This window comes from Mizuhopecten yessoensis, unplaced genomic scaffold (assembly GCF_002113885.1).
Source record: "Mizuhopecten yessoensis strain PY_sf001 unplaced genomic scaffold, ASM211388v2 scaffold2699, whole genome shotgun sequence".
In the NCBI taxonomy this organism is placed as follows: domain Eukaryota; kingdom Metazoa; phylum Mollusca; class Bivalvia; order Pectinida; family Pectinidae; genus Mizuhopecten; species Mizuhopecten yessoensis.
Window position 1 is genome coordinate 335,262 of NW_018404676.1, and position 21,734 is coordinate 356,995.

Here is a 21,734-nt window from a genome sequence, read left to right on the forward strand (position 1 = left end):
TTGTACCCATGTGCACTCAGCGATCTGTACTATCATGATGTCAAAATCAGATGTCAGCGTTATATTATGACGCCACAATTGAAAAAAAAACGACCCAAACTCAAGAACATATCTCTTGTTGCTTTTGAGGTCTTACATAGCCTTTTCTTTTTGAGGTATTATTTGTCTGCTTTCTTTTCTTCAAAATATGGTCTTTATTTTAGGTTAAAGCTATCTAGAAATGCTACGTTTGTGTTGTTTTTTGCATTGTCTATGTCTTGTTTTATCAAAATTTCGCTTTAGAGGTTGGATAAAAAGAATCATCATTATGTAGGTATGTGGGATATGAACAATTCTAAACTCGGGCGGAGAATTTTGTATCAGAACCTCGACAAAGCCTCAGTCCTGCCCCAAACAATATCCACACCCACATACCTACATGTACATATGATAGACTCTATTGGCAATTTGCATTCAATATATGATAACTGGAATCTTGTCGGATTAATAAGCAATAACACTATGTTGCCAAAGATACCGATCCAAACTGGTAACAAATTACAAATTCTGTACATGTTCTATTGATGGTATGTACAGTCATTACACCTGACTTTCATGTAAACTTAAGTAACTCAAGCCCTGAATCCCGTGATATGTAATGGTAGTTCTGACCTTCAGTGTCCATAACTGGTTTATCAGTACAATCATTTTAACAAATTCAAAAATAAATATTTTGCATCATTGAGACATTTTATTGGAGTGGTAAACTATCAATGAAAGGGCTCAATGTCCAAGGTGGCGTTTTTTGTCCCCTCACCTACTAAAAGTCATTAGGAGAATGGCATTGCATTTGATTATGAAATGCAGTCTACGGTACACCTTCTCAGGAGGGTGTTCAATACATGTATTGTAACATGTATTTTTATGTTATGTCGTTTTAATAAAAACGGCCATTTTCAATCATTAAGTCTTTCTGGTTTTTATTGACTATTGTACTATTACATAGCTTGCTGCTTGACTGATAGGTGCGAACCATTCAACATAATTAAATATTTTATCGTACTGCTGAAACGATCGTGCTTTTGAATCACAACATATTTACAGGAAGCTCTCAACCATAACGTCCAATGTCATCGTACTCAGATTATTTTACTGTCAGTGACAAAGCATGATTTATTATATATGGGCATAATTATATATAACATTCCATTTATATTACACTAGAGCTACACATATATCGAAGTACAGACTTCTATAAGTGAAACTTGTGAAATAGAAAACAAACATCATGGCGTCAAACTCTCAGGCGATATTGGAAACCAACAAAAATAGATAAAAAGTATAAATGGAAATGTTTACTAATGGAATTCATCTTTGTTAGTTTAACATATATTCAGAACTTACTTGTAACATAATATACAAACAGATAAAAATCAAATATGAAAAAGAAAAAGAAAACATTCGATAAAGATATTGAATTTCCCTCCTTTCATTGTTATAAAATTGGTATCATACCCTCCCGTTGTTAGTCAACATTTGTATTTCCGTTGTCAAAAAAAAATATGAAAAAATGAAAAAAAATAAACGAATCAATATTCCTCTCTTTTTAAAGTATATTTTTTTGGAACCATTACCTCCAGTTATATGTCATATTTTACATGTCCGTCGTTACAAGAATATTTGATTAAAAAAAATGTGAAAAATTAAAATAAAAACAAATAAAGATGTCTACTTATAGAAATCCCTTTGTTCATTGTTTATACCATTGGGATCATCAACTTCAGTTTTAAGAAAAGTTTTAAGAAAAAATCAAATCAAAATATTAACTTATAACAATTCCCCTCTGTTCATTGTGTAGATAATCAGAAAATCACATCCCGTTATTTGTCAACTTTTACCTTCCCGTTAAACAGCCTTAGATCAAACTTCTCAATAGAAATGTTGTCCTAATGAAGAATAAAAAATAAATAAATATTACAAGTGAATGTGTTTAAATTTGAAACTGTTCAGGCTTATAAACTTTTGAAGTAGTCGGGGACCAATCATGGTCTGACGTCAATTTCTAATGAAGACCAATAATCCCAAACGGCTTCCAATTGATAAGTGCAACCATAGATAAAAATAGCGCTTCTTCCGTTTGGTAAATCAGTTTGTTTAGGATGTGTTATGAACCAAGATAAACCATACAGGAAGTTGAAATGCAATTTTCTTTGTATTTTGAACATGGACATTAAGACTAAAATGTTTTTAACTTGTACGATATAACACAGTTCCGCGAATCAGGCAGTCTGTTTAACGTAATGGTTGCATAACCAATGTTTAAAAAATGCCTTTCAATTCTTACATAACAGAAAATTGTGAACGTCACGTTCCATCGCTGGATACATTGTTACACAAGATCCCATCCAATCCCATTCCGGTTATTATGAAAAACAGAACTTTAAATTCGTGACTTTAATAATTTCGTTTGGGAAAAGAACAATAATTCACTAAACTGAAAGTAGATGCATGTATACATAAATGTTAAATGTGAATTGATACATATATTGTACACAGAGTTATGTTAATAATAAAGCATCGAGATTGTGTTCTGTTCCGAAAAGACATTTCACACGAAAATGTTTACACGGGGAACTAGTTGTACATATTTACAGATGGTACAGGTTTCAGATTACACGTTCAATGATTTTTTTTTACCAAAACAACAGGTCGACACTCATGTGTTTTTGTTTTCACGCTTGCTGGAAATAGATTATTTTACTATTAACAAAGCATAATCTATTATAAATGGTCATAAACTTCTATTTATATTACACTACACATGTATCGGAGAACAAAGATTTGTTCTGTTCTACGAGTGAAATAGATAACAAATATCATGGCGTCAACATATACAAGGATAAAATTTGGAAACCCACAAAAAATAAATAAAAAAATAAAAATGAAAATGTTTACTAAAAGAAACTCATCTTTGTTAGTTTTGCATATATTCAGAACCTAATTTCCCATTGTAACAAAACAAACAAGTAGATAAAAAATCAATTATGAAAAACAAAAACAAAACAAATCAAAATATAAACTTATTTGAATTTTCTCTCCGTTCATTTGGGAGCATCACCACCCGTTGTTAGTCAACATTTGCACAAACAGCCAAATAAAATTAAAAACGAAATAATATTCCTCTCTTTTCAAATTGTAGTGATTTGGAATCATTACCTCTAGTTATATGTTATTTTTACATCTCTGTCATTACAAAGATATTAGACGAAATAAAAACCAAATGTGAAAAATGAAAATAAAACAAATCTAGATAATTACTTATAGAAATTTTCCTCTGTTCATTGTGTATAAAATTGGGATCATCGTCTCCCGTTTTGTTAGTCAACATTTGGGAAAGTAAATACTGGAGAACAAAAATACATATATATAGAGAAAAAAATCAAGATATTAACTTATAACAATTCCTCTCTGTTCATTGTGTAGGTAATTGGAACATCATCTCCAGTTATTTGACAATATTTACAATCCTGTTGTTACAAACAAAAATAACAAACAAAAATCGAATTTAAGAACAAAACAAATCATGATATTTACATTCAGAAATTCATCTCTGTTATTTATGTATCTTAGTCAACATTTACCTTCCCGTTAAACAGCATGAGATAAACCTTCTAAACAGAAATGTTTAAAAAATGCGTTTCAATTCAATTCAAGTAAAACAATTTATGACAAGAGGATGCTATCATAGACCAGCAGACGAGTCATGAATTTGACCTTTTCATCAGCTTAAAATATAGGTCAAGTTTGGCATCTTTATTATGCAGAAAGATCCTACCTGATATTTTGATGCAAGCATTATCGACAAAATTATGGACAAAAAGTTTTGCCTAACCTTTAACCCGATGTGTGAATTAGACTGTGGCATCTTGACCAAGTCCACTGAACCGTAAATGCAGGTCAAATTCAGCGTCCGATCAACATGCATAAAGTAGTGCGGCCATAGCTGCATCATTAGTGCAAATATCGTGCATCATATATACCAAAATGGACGAACAGAGTTAGTTAGACAGATGAACCGCTTCTATATCCCTTGTTTACTTCGTTGATCGAGGAAAACAAACGAAAAAAAAAGAAAAATGCTACGATTTTGTCTATGCATCGGGAATTCATGGATGCTATGATTCAAAGAGAATATTTCAAATTATATGATGATGCTTTTACAGCAAAGATTTTAAAAAACGGACTTAATGATATTTTGTCATTTAAGAGGTCTATATGACGAAAAAAACCTTAAGTATGTCTCACGTTATTGGCTTATGTACGAAAGTTTAAAGTTAAACGTTCTCTACATTTAAAGGACTCTAGTCGCTGTTTAATACAATATTAAACATGTCACCTGATTCGGTCAATAAAACGTAGAAAGAAATGAAAAGAATTACAGGCCTTTTGATGCACTTGAACAGTACTGTTATGATAACCTTACGACAAAGAATTGGTTGTATAGTGAAGAACGATGGCTTCCTTCAATTTCTCATGTAAAATATAATCTTTCTGAATTCAAGAATTTTACTTTGAAGTTAAATTCTATGTATAGCCTAACGCCTGCATTGCAGTACCTGTAATATAGTTGGCAAATCGCGCACCAACGCTGAAGATACCACTAGTAGTATTGTTGTACGCTGTCGAAACTCCATGAACGAAGGCGGCGCCAGAAGTTTGATTTCTGATGTGCCATGGATTGTCTTTTGAGCTACGTATTGTGTTCTCACCATTTCCGGCTTTGATGACGATGTGCTTCATAGGAATATTGGCGGCACCTTCATCAGGTGCCAGCTCGATAGTAAGCGTACAGTTTTTTCGGACCGTTTCCCATTCTGCCGGTATCGCTCTGCGAACATCGCTTGATACGAATTGCCGGTGAGACCGATTTTCTTTCAGGAATTTTGATTGTTCCAAAATCTTGTTTATCTCATCAGTTGTTATCATTTCACATTCGTAAGTTTCCTTTTGTGCCTTAAAAAAAAAGAAAAAGAAAATATCAGTACCAGTAATTAAGTGAGCTAACACACTAGCTTTGGAATAATTTCTCGATATGCAATGGTCAAAGTCTACACGAATATAAGTTTATTTTCGGCGTTTAGTACTACAGATAAATACTCAATTGACGGAATGGTCTATACTGCAGTAACATGTTTTCTTTGTTTACCGACTAACTTTATTTTGAAATATTTGTAGTTCGCATTTCCAGTACTGAATTATCGTATACAACGATTTCTTCTAGGACATCAGTCATACTGTAAGGCAAAATAAACGTTTATGGCATGTTAGTTTTAAAATACTCACATCATCTAGATTCAAACTCTCCTCACATTCCCAGTGTATTTCTTCTTTTGTGGATTTTGAACACTGGATTTTGTGCTCTTTTTCACCTGCTGCGATCACAATATGTTTCACACGATTGTGAAGGTGGCCATTGATGTTGTGAAGAATAACAGTAAGTTCACAGTTTTTCCTTTTCCAAAGGGGTTCTTTTGCTACACGACTTGAAACCTCCTGTAACATTCTTCGATCATCTTCGCTTTCAAGGAATTCGGATGCATTCAAGATCTGGTTGATGTACAAAACCGATATCTCAGGAACTATATACCCAAACGATGAAATCTTGAAAGACATAAAGAAGATTAAAATGCATTAAGTAATATTTCAAGCTTTGTTGTGGTTTGAAGAGACAGGTAAAACACAACCTCTTGCAATACAATTATCTAAACATAATGAGTAGATCTTACTATATTATAACATGACCAGTGGTAAGAATTGGCTTTATCTTGAAGCTTGGTTACCTATGACAACATTTTACATTGGTGAAACTATTGACGAAAATTAGTGAAAGTTTACCAGATTTCAGATTCAGATTTTATTTCCAACACTCAGACACATGAAAATGTGTAACATGAGGTACATGTACATGAATTCATATATTAAATTTTGACAGGATGGACAGGTGCATGCATGTATACAAGGCAAGATTGTATTGACACTCAGACACATAATATGTGTTACATGAGGAAATAAAGTTGCAGATATGGAAAATGAAGTACAATGGACAGTTCAATTTAGAATCGGTACGGTATAGTAACATGATATGACATACAATGGAAAATACAAAACAAACATAAAAAACAACCATACATATAATTCACAAGTTATTTAACTATTAACAGTTATACATATGCATCATTCACAAAAGAGGAGCCATTTTGGTTAGGAAAATAGATAAACCTGTCAGAACTCGTTGATTGCATAATGATAAAAGACCTTTAAACTTATAAATATTTGGGTTTGTGCAATAATAACGGGGAATATATTTGTTACGTAAGGTGGATATAGTTATATTATTACATTCAAAAAATTAGTGAAAGTTTACCAGACCCACCCTTTGCAGTTATTGATTACTATCTATTATCGATTAAGGTAGACTGTCCCACCACTTCTCTGCTGTATACATGTTTAATTACCTTACACTATACAGGATACCATACTATTTACGTCCATCATATAAGGAAATAAACAACAGCTCTTATTGTTATACATCCTTAGATACGTAAAAATGTAATAAGGAAATAAGACTATGTTAAGAATGTGATATCGAGAACCAAATGAACTTCGTAGTCATTTAGATTAACAAAAACTGTCCAATATGTCATAGCTTTCAATCTGATAATATGTCCAATAATATTTTGTTCAAAGTGAACTTTATGAGAAGAGATTCTTGGAAAACAACTTCGACTTTTACACACACATAACAACTTCTACATATATATATATATATAAAATAAAACTAACGACCGACTAAAAAAAACTAGCTGCTTTCACCTAACGTTTAAAACCTGAAGAGCCCTGTGAAGGGTGAAAGCAGCTAGTTTTTTAGTCGGTCGTTAATATTTTTTCTATATTTACTTCCTTCACATGGACATTTAGTCACTTTTTATTATATATATATATATATTTCTGAGATGTCTTGAAAAAACAGATTATGAGTTATCGTTTGTTGCATCTTGTAGAGCATCTCATCTTTGTCCGAGAGATTAGAGGTTTTAAATATCTTGATAAAAGGATATTCCGCTATTTCAATAGTGTCATTTTTCAATAATAAATGATAAAATCCTGCTTAACTCAAATTTGCTGATTAAGAAACATTTGTGTGGGATTTAAAAAAGATATTCAATTTAAAATGGAAAAACGGGGAACAAGTGATAGCAACAACTACTTAATTTGACATCTCTCTAAGCACTCTATCAAATGTTAATTTCCCTGAATGATGCTATTCTCATCAATTTTCCTGATTTGATAAATGGATGATATTTATATTACATTGTAAACTATAACGAGTATTTCACCTGAAATAGCTTGCAAAGTGACGATAATATCGGCTTAATAGGTAAGGCAACGGGAACTTACCTTACTAAAGATGTATAAAAGTCTAACTAATCTAATTGAATTTATTTATAATTATAAGCGAGAAAAATTCCTTAACAATCGTGTTTTTACGGATATATAAAAAGTGATTTCAGTAAAATTGACTTGTCTTACAAAATTAAACGCAATGAAGATTTTAAATATCACCATCCTAATCTATTAACTAGAAAATATCATCCGGCATTTAATGTGTTATTACTTACTTCTGGGAGTTTACCCTCTCTGTTCACATACTATAAGAAATAAAAAGTCTCATTATACATTCAGTATATCAGCATACCTCTTGATTGATAAGCATATTACCAAATAAGAATATCAATAATTTGAGTTGGTTTGAAATGTTTTGTAATTTGTATCTCTTACTTTTGTAGTTACAAGTTTGTTCAAATCAAACATGCATACATTTAATTGTTTTCATAAAGAAAACATAAATATTTTAATACCCACTAAGCTGTTTCACTTCATTATCGCTAGTTTGCTTATGGAATTGGCCAGCATAGTACCAAACATTACGGTATTGCTTAGAAATCTATAAAAATTATAGAATGGTGAAAGATCAAACACAGCAACAATCAAGGTAGCATCGCTTTTGTTGAATTATGATAAAATGAGAGATTTTCCACTTTCTTTCTTTATTTCTTTGATTTTTTTTTTTGTTGTAATTCATTTTTCGACGATTTTTTCATAATATATATAATTTTTCTTACAAACAGCTATGATATGCGCAGCAACGCAATTTTACCTTCACAGTCACATCCTCCTTTCGATAACATTCCATAACATTTTCACCTGTTCCAGATACTAAATCGAGGTACTTTACACGACGTGATGTTAGGCCTTCTCCGTCATATAACTTGATACGCAGTTGAAGGTTTCTCTTGAACGACTGACTTTGATGACGTATTAGCGATGCAATCTCTTGTAGAAGTTTGATATTGGTCTCATTAAGTTTGCGTAAAGGATCGTCAGAGCCTTTATAGTTATGTTGAAAGTATTTTGAGTCGTTCAAAATCTCATCAATCGTATCAGAGTTGATTTCTTCTAAATGATGTACCTCCCGTGGGACATCTTTTCCCTACAATAAGTATATATTGCTATCTTGAGACATGTTTTCTTTTTATTGGAATAACAACTAAAGAAAGAAGATTTATCTTTATATTCAAAAGTTAAAAATATTTAGCACAAAACATTCTCATTTATAATATTCATCATTTGTCATTCCTTTATAACTTAATTGTGATAACAAAATACCTACAAACCTTTATTGATATTAAATCATTGGTCAATGCACCGTTATAGTCAATATCACAGGTGAAACGTTTTACCTGGAGTCTGTTTTCTTCATTCCCAAGGATGGTAAGTAAATACATATTCCCAAGCCTATTTTGCTACACTTAGTTAGATGGTGATCAATATGTGTATCCTTTGCGAATAATAAAAAATATATTTCAAACTAAAACGAATGTAAAAATTAATTGGAATCAATACAATTTTCAATTGACTTTCATTGAACTTTTCTTAAAGTATATCTAGATATCTACAAAATATTGTTTGAAGTGAAAGTTATTTCCTTCTACGAATATCATTATGTCTGAAATTATATTTGTTTCTTTTAGTTTACAATGAAATTATTATTCATCACATAAATAAGGGGAAAAAAGCATTATTTGCTGCTGAATACTTTATAATTTCTAACTTCGAATGACATACTCAACAAAATTCTACTGTTTACTGCTATTGTCTGGTAAGATTTGCTTTCATAAATGGTATTAATTGTGTAGGTAAATTAACACCTCGGTAAAAGTAACAAAGAAACCACTCATTTTACCGCCACTTCATCTGTATCTGAACAGAAAATCTGCCGCTTTTCATGAAGTTATTAGAAAATTCTGTTCTGATTGGTCAATTCGAAAAGTGATATTGCCACACTATGAAAATATCACTTTTGATATCAGTAACAGTGTAATTGATATCAGCTTTATTAAGTTGATAGACCAAGATATCTCACTGGCAAAAACGTAATGAATAGTACTTTTGTTCAAACCCAAGCAGTAAGACAAAGTTAAACAAAATTGAATTGTGATTATTATAATGAAATTCGTAAAACACCTCCTCTTGATAAATATTACAACCGGTATCGTGAATTATTGATATGTCACACATATCAAGTTATTGCCAACATACTTACAATAATATGATGTCTCTCTCTGTTTGCACCCTGTCAGAGAAATAAAACCAACTTCATTATACGATCAGTGTATATGCATGTTTTTCAATATATAAGCACACTACCATAATAGTTACGTGAAACGAAATAAAGATATTTTGTATAACTGATTTTTATTGAATTCGGTTAAACTGCATTCATGTAAAGATCAGAACTTTATTAAGACAACAACATAAACGTCAGTTGATTTGGTATATAAAAGGTATAAGACGTTTTTACATCGAACTTGTTATAACTTGACCGTTTGAGATGGAATTGAGGAGATATTATGATTTATGTAGACTTAAGACCTCATTAGAGAATTTACTTGGGAATTATTATGAACTTTTAGGGATTCGGCGTATTCATCATTTCGTATTTATTTATTCATTGGGAATGTTGTATTGGCTAAGCTGGGCAAATTTGTGAATCTTCGCCAGTGTGCATTGTTGACGGAAAAAAGAGAACATTTATGTATAGTTTATATGAAGGGTAAATGGACAAATTATATCGATATGGTTTTGGCTTAATATTGTCCGACAGCGAGGCTTTTGTCTCGCGTCGGACAAGAACTTTTCCAATTTAGTCAGATCACGTCACCTTTTTATCAGATAATCTCAGCTAACGAAAGCAGACCGTTAATCCAGATACAGAACTCTTACGGAATAGCTGGAGGTTATATAGTTATTTTTTAGATGTATAAAAGCAATACAATTATGGAGTATACTGAGACATGAATTCCAACGAGATACCTTTATAAAAAAGTCAAATAACTTAGTTTTAATATTGATTACCTCCCCTTTTACATGATTTTTGTATCAAGTAAAGCTTGTAATATTTCAATATTTACAGTCTTTGTAAATTTTTGTTACCTCGTCTGACAGAAAAAGATGTGACTATTCCTGTTTTATCCTCAATATTTTGTATTACAGTAAATGGGAGTTATAAGGGTGGCAAATTGTTTGAGAAATTCTATCGTTTATTGTAGAGATGAGTTAGCCAGGATAACTTTTTACAACAATAAATATTTAGTATAATTTTAAAACATTCATGTTTCCCCTAAAATGTTAACCGTTTCACTGTTGACAGCCAGATGAGGGAGGTTGGGCTTACTTTACATATGGCATTATTTAATGCTGTGCAGGGAAAAAATAAATTTGTATGGCCGTTTGTATCAACAATAAGTTTTTTCCTGGTGCTACTAAATCCACCACCCATATTTCAATTCTTCTAAGGTTTCATTTCATGCTTCGTTTTATATGATTTAATTGAACTAGATATCAATTTATCGCCAATTACTGATCGATATACTATCAAGAGATGTAATAAGACATAGAATAGAAAGAAATGAGATAGTCTCTGATCGTGGAGACCAGATCAGACAAAAAAATGGGACCAGACCAATGAGACCAGACCAGACCAAACCATCTCTGTCATGGCTTTATCTTCAGACCGATTCCGATGACATACAATAAAAACTGTAAAAAATTTACAAAACACATTTTAAGCAGGCCTTGGCGAATCAAACATACAAACAAAGCACGTTTATTATTTTTATTTATCCCTTCACATAGATCTTATTATTTAATTAACTTAACTAGAACAATGACATTTTAACATAATATTAAACAGAAATATCATATATCTGTATGAGTTAAATGAACTTGCAATTTGAAGTAGATAATACCGGAGCATTAATTGGAGGCATCCCGCACGAAACTCCATTTGGTCAGAGAAGATACAAATTGTCGCAATTGAGTGCGTTATACAATGTACACATTATATTGACGCCAATTAGTGTAATCTCTTCAGTACTTTCTCAATGACTCCACCAGTTATATTCTAAAATGTTTATCTTATATACCTTTTAGCAATTACTCAAAGACTCTTTTGATATATATCATATAAGTATTCCCGCTAGTTATAATCCCACAGCTATAATTGTTGTAATCATCCTTTATGGACCATGCGTATCTCATTCTTTAAAACTGAACAAGACACCTTTAGAATGTTATAATATTATATGCATTCATCTAACCTATAGCTCCAGTATCAGAACATTTTTATAGGTATAAAGCAGGTTTGCACGCAGGCGCAATGATATTTTGGTTAGCCAAGGGGACATACATGAAATTTTGGTTTGGTTTGGTTTGTTTGTGTTTTACGTCCTTTTAACAGCTGTGGTCATTTAAGGCGTGCCAGGTTTTGTTGGTGGAGGAAAGCTGGAGTTCAGGAGAAAAAAACACGCACCTACAACCAGCACCTGGCGACTGCCCCACGTAGGCATTGAACCCGCGACCCAGTAGTCGAGGGCTAAGTAATCAAGACGGTCAGATGCCTTAACCACTCGGCCACTGCGGTCTCTCATACATGCAAGAGAGGTAAAGCCACAAGTCTGTATAACCTGAGATCATGAGCATATGTGTGTAAAGAATTTGTTTGTTTGTTTGATTTTGTTTAACGACCTATTAACAGCTAAGGTCATTTAAGGACGGCCTCCCCTGTGTGCAAGATGCATGCGTGTAGTGTATGTGTGTGTATTTGGAGGCTGCGATATGTTCGTGTTTGTCTCCTTGTGATAGGGCGGAACTGATGCCGACTTTATAGTGCTACCTCACTGAAACATACTGCCGAAGACACCCAGCAGGACGCCCCACCCGGTCACATTATACTGACAACGGGTGAACCAGTCGTCCCACTCCTAATTTGCTGAACGTTAAGCAGGAGTAGAAACTACCATTTTTAAAGACTTTGGTATGTCTCGGCCAGGGGACAGAACCCAAAGCCTTCCTCACAGGGGCGAACGCTCAACAAATGGCCAAAAGTGAGGCATTGTCAATGGAGACATAAGGAAGAAGAAAGTTATTTAGAAAGGAGAGAAGAGATAAGGTCCCAAATTTAGTCGCCTCTTACGATCATGCAATTGGGGCAGCAGGTACAATTCTTACGCCGCCCTACCTGCAGGGAACGTGTGTAAAGAAACCATTGTTTAAAATATGTGAAAAAAGAAAGGGTTCTGTCTGAAAATTTGTCAAATTAAAAGTGGGCATTTTACACATTTTGTAAAAAGTGTAAACTGTCATTACACTTTGTCAATTCATGCATGGCCGTTTACTTATTTTACTGTCACAAAATAAACAATGGGGGAGAACGGACAGATGGAAGTAGGGTCACATTCCAAGTGCTGAGTAGAACAGAGCATGCTATTCCAATGAACTTAGTTTACCTTTAACATAAATCACACAGATAAGACGGTATGTTTAATTGTTCTTAGCGTACACTGGGAGCAAGATGGAGTTCCTTCTATGAAATAAGTAAAATGAAACAATTACACATACTTTGTTAATTAATTAGTATCAGTTACCTTTCCCATCTAGTTATATATATAATCCTTTTAGTACTTTCGCTATAACTACACAAGATTTTTGAAGCATATGAAATATATATACACCCTATCATTTATCTCAGCCTAGATACTTTTTGAAAATATTCTTACTTCTCCTAATTAAATTCTTCATACCTCCCATGCATAAGGAGGCTAATGATGTCACTGTTTTACTTTAAATTGATTACACTTTCCCAACACTAAAAGGAGTATTCGATAGACATTCATTATATTCAAAGTTTTAAAAAGTCACATGATAATTAGCACTAAATAAAATCGATATCATGCAAACTTGATATATGTTATTTAGTAATTGACAAAATACTTACGTGTTGGTAATGAATCTCTCCACCCTGTCAGAAATTGAAAAAAAAATACTTTAATAATCCTCAATCTGTTTATAATGTTCATTACAAAAACATACAACTAATACACTAAATAATGAATACCTAGTTAACCAAGATTTTACATGCCGATCAATCGTTATATTTGTAATACAGTTATTGTTATACAGGTAACGTCAGCGCATGCCAAGGGGGTATTCATCTTTAGAACCATAGGGAGAAACTTCAAAGGGAGGGTAATTATAGTTTGTATCATAGATGTTCTATATTTACCTGAGCTTTTTTACCTGTAGATTTACTTGTGATTTTACAGGTAAAAAGGTATGATATTTATTTAACTTGCATAAGTTTCAAAAGAATAATATCAGCACCAAAACTAAGACATAAACATCAAATTCAATATTTTTATCGATAAATCAATACTTAACATCAATATATTGTTTACAATTAAATTCAAATAGAACAGTGATGTACATAAATTTCAGTTTTCATTTATATCATGTATTGGGGAAATATTACTTCTAAATACTCTGATGTATCAAATATATTTTAAAAGATATTAATTAATTAAACTTAATCAGTACATTACAAAAGATGTATAAAGGAGCTCGCATATTGATAGGGAAAAACTAGACTCCAATTTACTAATAAAGAGCACTATGACTTATGAGTTATTTACATGGGGGTCAATACCGTCATCTGCCTTATGCTGGTGCAAATTAAATAAAAGTAAAAATAATGTATTTTTGGTCAATCATAAAAATGTAACATCTTCAAAACACTGAAAAGTGTCTCCTTATATTTTGAAGAAAAAAAATAAGAATGAAGAAAATGTTTGAAATAACAGTGAAATATACCTATCTGTGATAAATATATAGTCCCTAACCAATTCCTTTATTATCTTATTTTGCTTTTAAAGTAAGGATTAAAAGATATTTAACTCTGTATATTCATTTAAAAACATAAGAAAAAAATAAGTCATGAGGGAAATACATATATGACGAAGGCTGAAATGTTTAAGCTTTTGTTAAGCACAAGTGAACGATTGTTTTTTGAAAGTTAAAAGCCTGAAAAGTAATTTATAAAATGCCGAAAATAAAACAAGAAAGGAAACTGAAGATACAATTTTTGCTTTCAGGCTCAAAGTCTGTCACTAGTGTTCGATTTTGAGTAGCTCGGATGATACATTTTACATGCTTTTTTGCATAACGACTGGACTGCCAGATGTATTTAATATACCTACATATTTCACCAAAATCTGCATACTGCGACGTTTTCACTTTTTTTTCTCTAGATCTGACGTGATGTAATTTATCGATATATTGCAAAGGGTGGTGCAGATACAGCTCCCCTATAGGGTACCATTCTCATAGCCACAAGTTTTATGAACATTCCTTAATAAGGGAAATTCCTTAACTTAATTATCTTATATTATAGTAAAGCATTTCAAAATTTAAGGAAAATTTCTTTAACTAGATTTCCAATAATGCTATCATGCGGAAAGAAACATAAGACATTTCCTTACGATAAGGAAACATTTATGAAACTGATGCATGAATACTTGTTAAGGGCATTGCCAATTCTCACCTCAAAAGCATGGTTTCTTTAAATGATTCTAATCCATACATACATATTTCCGTTTATTCACACAGTTTTCAAACTCCTTAGAATAGCTTTACTCCGTTTGAAAATTCGTTTTTGATTTCATTTTCAAGTTATTCAAATAAACAATAGTCCTATTATTTTTCTAAAGGGACATCACGTGAAAAGGCGTTTTTTTTAATGAATATATGTATTGTATGCACTTCCACTTATGTTACCACGCTATCCCCATATTCATAGTCCGTTCCATATGTCCAGTTTGACCACTTGAATTGTTCGGGAAAGCCCTGCTAAAAATAGCGCCGATAACGTCATCTGACTAGGCAGGAAACGGTTTCCAAAGAGGCCCCCAGAGAGGGGCCGTCAGGCAACTGCAACTTCTTACCGCACTATGAAACCAAGTTATATGATTTCTTAGTCCGTATTCAAACTTATTGAACAGTAATTATTCATCATTAGAAGTTAATTGCACACTTGCCAAAATTCAGAATTTAAATTTATTTAGATTTAAACATAAATGTGTTGCCAATAAAATTAAAGAAGGCATGGGGCACAAGTTTTTACAGCCTTCTCCCGTCATACATTTACAATTAAATGTCAACAATGATAATAGGCATAAACATAAAGTAGATGCATTTAAATATATATTGAATTTAGTACCGGAATGTGGCCGGTACAGGTGGTACGTGTCTAAACACCTTCCCTGCACCAAGTGACAAACCTTTCTGATTTTTTTATATGTTGCCGGGGCAGAGGAGGCCGGGTATTCATATTAGCACTAATTTAAATCTTGCATGTAATAACAAAAATAATCGTTTAATTCAGCAATATAATTAAATCATACCATTTTATTGAACCCGGTAATATTATAAATTATGTAAATCCACGGACTTCGATAACACGTATCTCGGTGACCCAGAAAATACGCCGTGGGCCATCACAACAGTTATCCCTTGGAGGGCCTCATGGAAAAATCAAACTAACCAGTCACTTATCCCTTCCTTTCGCATAAACCACTGTATAATTATAGAAACACAAAGTAAACTCTCTCCAATACATGCCCATTAACATATTAAACTAAGTTCATCTGTGTTCAAACTCAGACAAAGATACTAGCGAGCTTAATAGTTTTAGATATTTATTCATAATATAAACAGCGCTAGCATTTCTGTCGATTCCATTTCAGCTTAACCGGCTATCCGGAAGAATACATGCACCGTACTAACTGCTACGGCAGTTATTTTCTCCTTTGAATACTGCCCACCTGCAATAATGATTCCGTAACGTACTCCTTGCGCTATCTTTTGACCATTTGGCAACTTTTCGTTTCGTAGCTGACACGCAACCCTTTTCTTTTTTCGCTTACTTCACACGGCCAGTCATTTTGTTTACAAAGAAATGGTGTGCTATGCGCATGCGCCAGTAGAGGGAAATCCCTGAACAAAACGTTGGCCAGACAGGTAGAAATACCGATGATTTTCTTAGATTTAATCATTTTTATGAATCTATTTCAGCCAAATCCAATCGTTATTTTCCATAAGGAGTCTCACTTGATATGTTTATGTAGTATTTGAAAAAAGGACAAAAAATAAAGTTACTTCACCGTCATGCCCCTTTAAATTAGTTATATTTCTATCATCTGGAAATACGAAAGAATTGTGTAATCAAGGAAAAATTGTCCATCAAGCAAACATATTACGAGCAAATTATTTAGTAGATAATCAAATGTTGTAATAATGGAATGGCCCTGGAATTATTTGTTGTAATTAGATTTAATGCAAATATTGTATCTATAAACTGTATCAGTTTACGATCAACAAGCAAATCCGTGGAATTTATATCACCCGCTTGCAGGACATAATGTAGGTAAATATTATTGAGGTAAGGTTTAAACACGTGAGTATCGCGCTGTTGAGACATAATGTAAAACTTGAAGAGAAAAAAGCCCTATACCTCATTGATTATCCGTAAATATGCACAAATCACATCGGTTGGCAAACTTAGCATGAGTCGGATGTGCATACGGAATTTGGTTGAAACATCTGAACAATATCTACAGCAATTATCACACGAAAACCAAAGAGTGCCCTAGATAAGTGGAAAGACAGAGGAACACAAACATTGTTATCTAGTTTGAAGGAATTTGGTAAATATTTGCTATTACCGGTAAGCAGAAACTGCAGATAATGACGTTTTCCGTTTATCAAGGGGCCGTAAGGCATTTTACCCCGTGACTAAGTTTGACGAAAATCGGTTAACATTTGTTGTAGTAATTGCATAGAAACGAAGCGCGGCAGTTAATGACGTTTTTTGTTATTCAAGGGGCCATAACTACGCCAAATGGGCTCCGATTTAAGTGGTCATCGAACTTAGCCGAGCCCTTCAGACATTTAACCCTTTGACCTAGTCTGAAGAAAATCGGTTAACTTTTGTGGTAGTTATTGCTCGGAAACTAAGCGTGACAGACAGACAGACGGACAAACCCAAATTAATATCCCCCTTTTCGGTGAAAGCGAGATAATAAAGAACTTAGAATCACATATAAGCTATAGAACGTGACGAATTTTAACGATACCCATTGAGTGAGTAAATGTCGCCCGATCTTACCTTACTTTATTTACCTTCACTGTGCCGTCTCGCCTTATAATTTAAACTTCTTAAATATCAGAAAAAATACAGGGTTTTAAGTTATCGTTTCCAAGATTATAATCCCGACGAATTGTCCCCATACAATAACAACGAATTTCATTTCAGTAATAATTACCGTAACTTAAGTATGCAAATTTAACCCCATCGAAAATAATCGCATGCGCTCAAATGCCTGTTTTTCGCTGAAATAAAATTGCAAAACTCAGTCACGCTTGAGTGGACCGCACATGTTCTGTGGTTTCTTATTAGCCTAATACACGAATGTTTAAACACCAACCACAGTCAGCTTTCTGTGTAACGGCCTTGTATGATCACGTGCTATCGCCACTATCAGCACGGGTAGTTGCCACCATATTGGTATTCTCCCCTCCAGGTTGCAAGCATTTTACACCGTGACCTTAATTAAATATGAGTGGTGGTTATTCACTTAAAGGGGCATCACGGTGAAGTAACTTTATTTTTTGCCTTTTTTTCAAATACTACATAATCATATCAAGTGAAACTCCTTATGGAAAATAACGACCGGATTTGGCTGAAATAGATTCATAAAAATGATTAAATCTAAGAAAATCATCGGTATTTCTACTTGTCTGACCAACGTTTTGTTCAGGGATTTCCCTCTATTAGCGCATGCGCATAGCACACCATTTCTTTGTAAACAAAATGACTGGTCGTGTGAAGTAAGCGAAAGAAAAGTGTTGTACCGTGTCAGCTACGAAACGAAAAGTTGACAAATGGTCGAAAGATAGCGCAAGGAGTACGTAACGGAATCATTATTGCAGGTGGGCAGTATTCAAAGGAGAAAATAACTGCCGTAGCAGTTAGTACGGTGCATGTATTCTTCCGGATAGCCGATTAAGCTGAAAAGGAATCGACAGAAATGCTAGCGCTGTTTATGTTATGAATAAATATCTAAAACTATTAAGCTCCCTAGTATCTTTGTCTGAGTTTGAACACAGATGAACTTAGTTTAATATGTTAATGGGCATGTATTGGATAGAGTTTCCTTTGTGTTTCTATAATTATACAGTGGTTTATGCGAAAGGAAGGAATAAGTGACTGGTTAGTTTGATTTTTCCATGAGGTCCTCCAAGGGATAACTGTTGTGATGGCCCACGGCGTATTTTCTGGGTCACCGAGATACGTGTTATCGAAGTTCGTGGATTAAGATAATTTATAATATTACCGGGTTCAATAAAATGGTATGATTTAATTATATTGCTGAATTAAACGATTATTTTTGTTTTTACATGCAAGATTTAAATTAGTACTAATATGAATACCCGGCCTCCTCTGCCCCGGCAACATATAAAAAAAATCAGAAAGGTTTGTCCCTTGGTGTAGGGAAGGTGTTTAGCCCCGCACCATCTGTACCGGCCACATTCCGGTACTAAATTCAATACATATTTAAATATATCTACTTTATGTTTATGCCTATTATCATTGTTGACATTTAATTGTAAATGTATGACGGGAGAAGGCTGTGATAAATTGTAAAAACTTGTGCCCCATCCCTTGTTTAATTTTATTGGCAACACATTTATGTTTAAAGCTAAATAAATTTAAATTCTGAATATTGGCAAGTGTGCAATTAACTTCTAATGATGAATAATTACTGTTCAATAAGTTTGAATACGGACTTAGAAATCATATAACTTGGTTTCATAGTGCGGTAAGAAGTTGCAGTTGCCTGACGGCCCCTCTCTGGGGGCCCCTTTGGAAACCGTTTCATCTCGCTCGCACTACTTGTGTTTACTGCCTAGTCAGGTGACGGTAATCGGCGCTATTTTTAGCAGGGCTTTCCCGAACAATTCAAGTGGTCAAACTGGACATTTGGAACGGACTATGAATATGGGGATAGCGAGGTAACATAAGTGGAAGTGCATACAATACATATATTCATTAAAAAAAACCCGCCTTTTCACGTGATGTCCCTTTAAACAAACTGCATAGGACTTTAATCGAGCCTGGTACTGGCCAAATACCACAACATTTAAATGTTTTTAATGCATTTGTTCTATCTGACCTTGATTATCAGTGAAGGTCATTCATTTGAATCAACTTGACAGATATTTATATCAGCAACCTACAAATCGAATTTCATCGCCCTCTTTGGTTGTTCAACACAAGTCGTTTGAAGTGTTTTTCACACATTTATCCCAAATGACCTTGAACATAGGTGAAATGCACAAAAATATTAAAGTAAAATTAACAGTATTTCATCCCTGCATACTACTGGGAAAATATCATCACCAACTTAGGGTTTTGGTTGTTTGGAAAAGTTGGCTTTAGGATTTTTTAACATATTTGACTCCTGCGACGTTAAAAATGGATGAAGGTCAATCATTTAATTAAACAAAGGGACTTCTTTATCAAAAACGTGCTACTACACAAATACCATCACCTTAGGCCTCTTTAGATACTCAAAGAAGTATCTCAATATTTTCCCAACACAATTGATCGCTTTGCCCTTGAATATGGACGAAGGTCACCCAATTCAGCAAATTTGATCTCTTTCATCTCAGCATGTTACCTGACAGATATCTTTACCATTCTAGGCCATTTGGTTATTTACCACCTTCGTCCCCCGTGATCTGACATGGGTGAAAATCATTTATTTGAAAAACAATTCAAAAATCTTAATCAAAACATGCTACAAATACATACTACTGGCCGAATATCATCGTCCTCGGCATTTTGGTTATTCAAAAGAAGTCATTTTAAGGCTTTTCAAAAACACATTTGACCCCTGTGACCTTAAATATGGATGAAGGTAATTAACTTGAACAAATTTGATACCGCATCCTCTAGGTATGCTACTTGCCAAATATCAACAGCCTAGGCATTTGTGTTATTCTGAAGAAGTTATTTCACATTTGATGCATTTTGCCCCCGTGATGTTGAATATTGGTGACAATAGTTGCTTTGAACAAGCTTGCTAGGCTTTCATCCCAGCATGCAACTGTCAAAACTAATATCGGGTGAACCATCTATTGTCTTAATAAAAAATCAAATACTTCATTTCGAGTGATACAGAAAGTAGAAGACAGTGTAATTACCTCAACTTCCGGTCGGGAAAATACACAGTTGCCCATTTCTACAACTTTAATGCTGAGGTTACGGGATTTCGGTAGTCTGATGGTGAGCTATTCGTATGCTGTCAATCAAGTTCCTGCAAAAAAACAACAAGTTAAAATACATCGTGTGATTAAACTGACAAGAGGACGTAAAATGAATGGAAAAGAAAGTATTCATGCAAAGCACTAAAACTATGAAAAATGCAAATTCATATGAAATTTACAAAAATCATGTCTTAGATTTTTAAAATAACTGTGCTTCTATAAATATTATTAGTTTATTTATTTATTTTTTCAAATACAGTGTATGAGTATTTTGTTCATTATTAAATATTCAAAACGAATTAAGAACCCTTATCTGTGGAAAATATACAGAAAATTGATGGTAATTGCCTTACCATGTCTGAGGTTTCGAGGACTATTATTATTGACTGAAGATGCAGTTGGTCAATCTTGGTATCGAGATCATTTTGGCACAATGAGAAACTTGTATTTCATGCCAAACTACACTACAATCTGTGCATTGTACAATTTCATCTTATTGTTTTCCTTAATGTTTGATACTGCTAAGCATTTCAGATACTTGATTTAACATTTGAATTTCACCACGTGAATGACTAAAGCTATAAAGGGCCTTTTCAGTAAGTTTGTTAGACTATAAGACAGTAGCATGCTCCACACATCAACAAACGGACGTTTACAAGTAAGTTATGGGAACTTATTTGAGAACGCTCCCTCCATTATATTCTCATTTCTTTCCACCCAAAAAATCAAAATGTGCTATAGGTTTACCTTTTTGAAAAAGTTGATTTTAATTATGTATCAAATGACTGTTCTTAAACGATTATAAGTGCTACTAGGACCTCTTTGAATGTTATCAGTTACATATATTTCATAAATACAAAATAATGTTAAATTGTACTCACAGACACGGCAGAACCTCGTCTATATTGGTAGCGATTGTTTTGACGGAAGGATATCAAAATCACGTTAAATATCACAAATCACGAGACATG

At 33.4% G+C, this 21,734-nt stretch overlaps 1 protein-coding gene across 2 annotated transcripts; it reads right to left on the reverse strand.

Annotated features, from left to right (window-relative positions):
- Positions 1 to 978: 978 nt before the first annotated feature.
- LOC110446459 lies at positions 979 to 21,707 on the reverse strand. Of its 2 annotated transcripts, none has more exons than XM_021491620.1 (8): positions 21,645 to 21,707; positions 20,701 to 20,813; positions 13,376 to 13,399; positions 9,644 to 9,673; positions 8,198 to 8,530; positions 7,659 to 7,688; positions 5,323 to 5,640; positions 979 to 4,992 (listed from the first exon to the last, which is right to left on the reverse strand). In XM_021491620.1, exons 2-8 carry the CDS (start codon positions 20,734 to 20,736, stop codon positions 4,564 to 4,566), a joined length of 1,200 nt encoding a protein of 399 aa, XP_021347295.1. In that variant the 5' UTR covers positions 20,737 to 20,813; positions 21,645 to 21,707; the 3' UTR covers positions 979 to 4,563. The 2 variants fall into 2 exon arrangements, with proteins under 2 accessions (XP_021347295.1, XP_021347296.1); XM_021491621.1 differs by lacking the exon at positions 21,645 to 21,707 and adding an exon at positions 12,888 to 12,964 and having other exon boundaries at positions 20,701 to 20,734.
- Positions 21,708 to 21,734: the final 27 nt, after the last annotated feature.

What these genes read in the sequence shown, in the direction of transcription:
- LOC110446459 (XM_021491620.1), bottom strand. Translation starts at nt 20,736, where the DNA reads ATGGGCAACTGTGTATTTTCCCGACCGGAAGTTGAG. An exon ending in GAGAGAGACATCATATTATT is followed by an intron (nt 8,531 to 9,643) that starts GTAAGTATGTTG and finishes TACTTATTGTAG; the next exon opens with GGAAAAGATGTCCCACGGGA. An exon ending in AGGAGGATGTGACTGTGAAG is followed by an intron (nt 7,689 to 8,197) that starts GTAAAATTGCGT and finishes TATTTCTTATAG; the next exon opens with TATGTGAACAGAGAGGGTAA.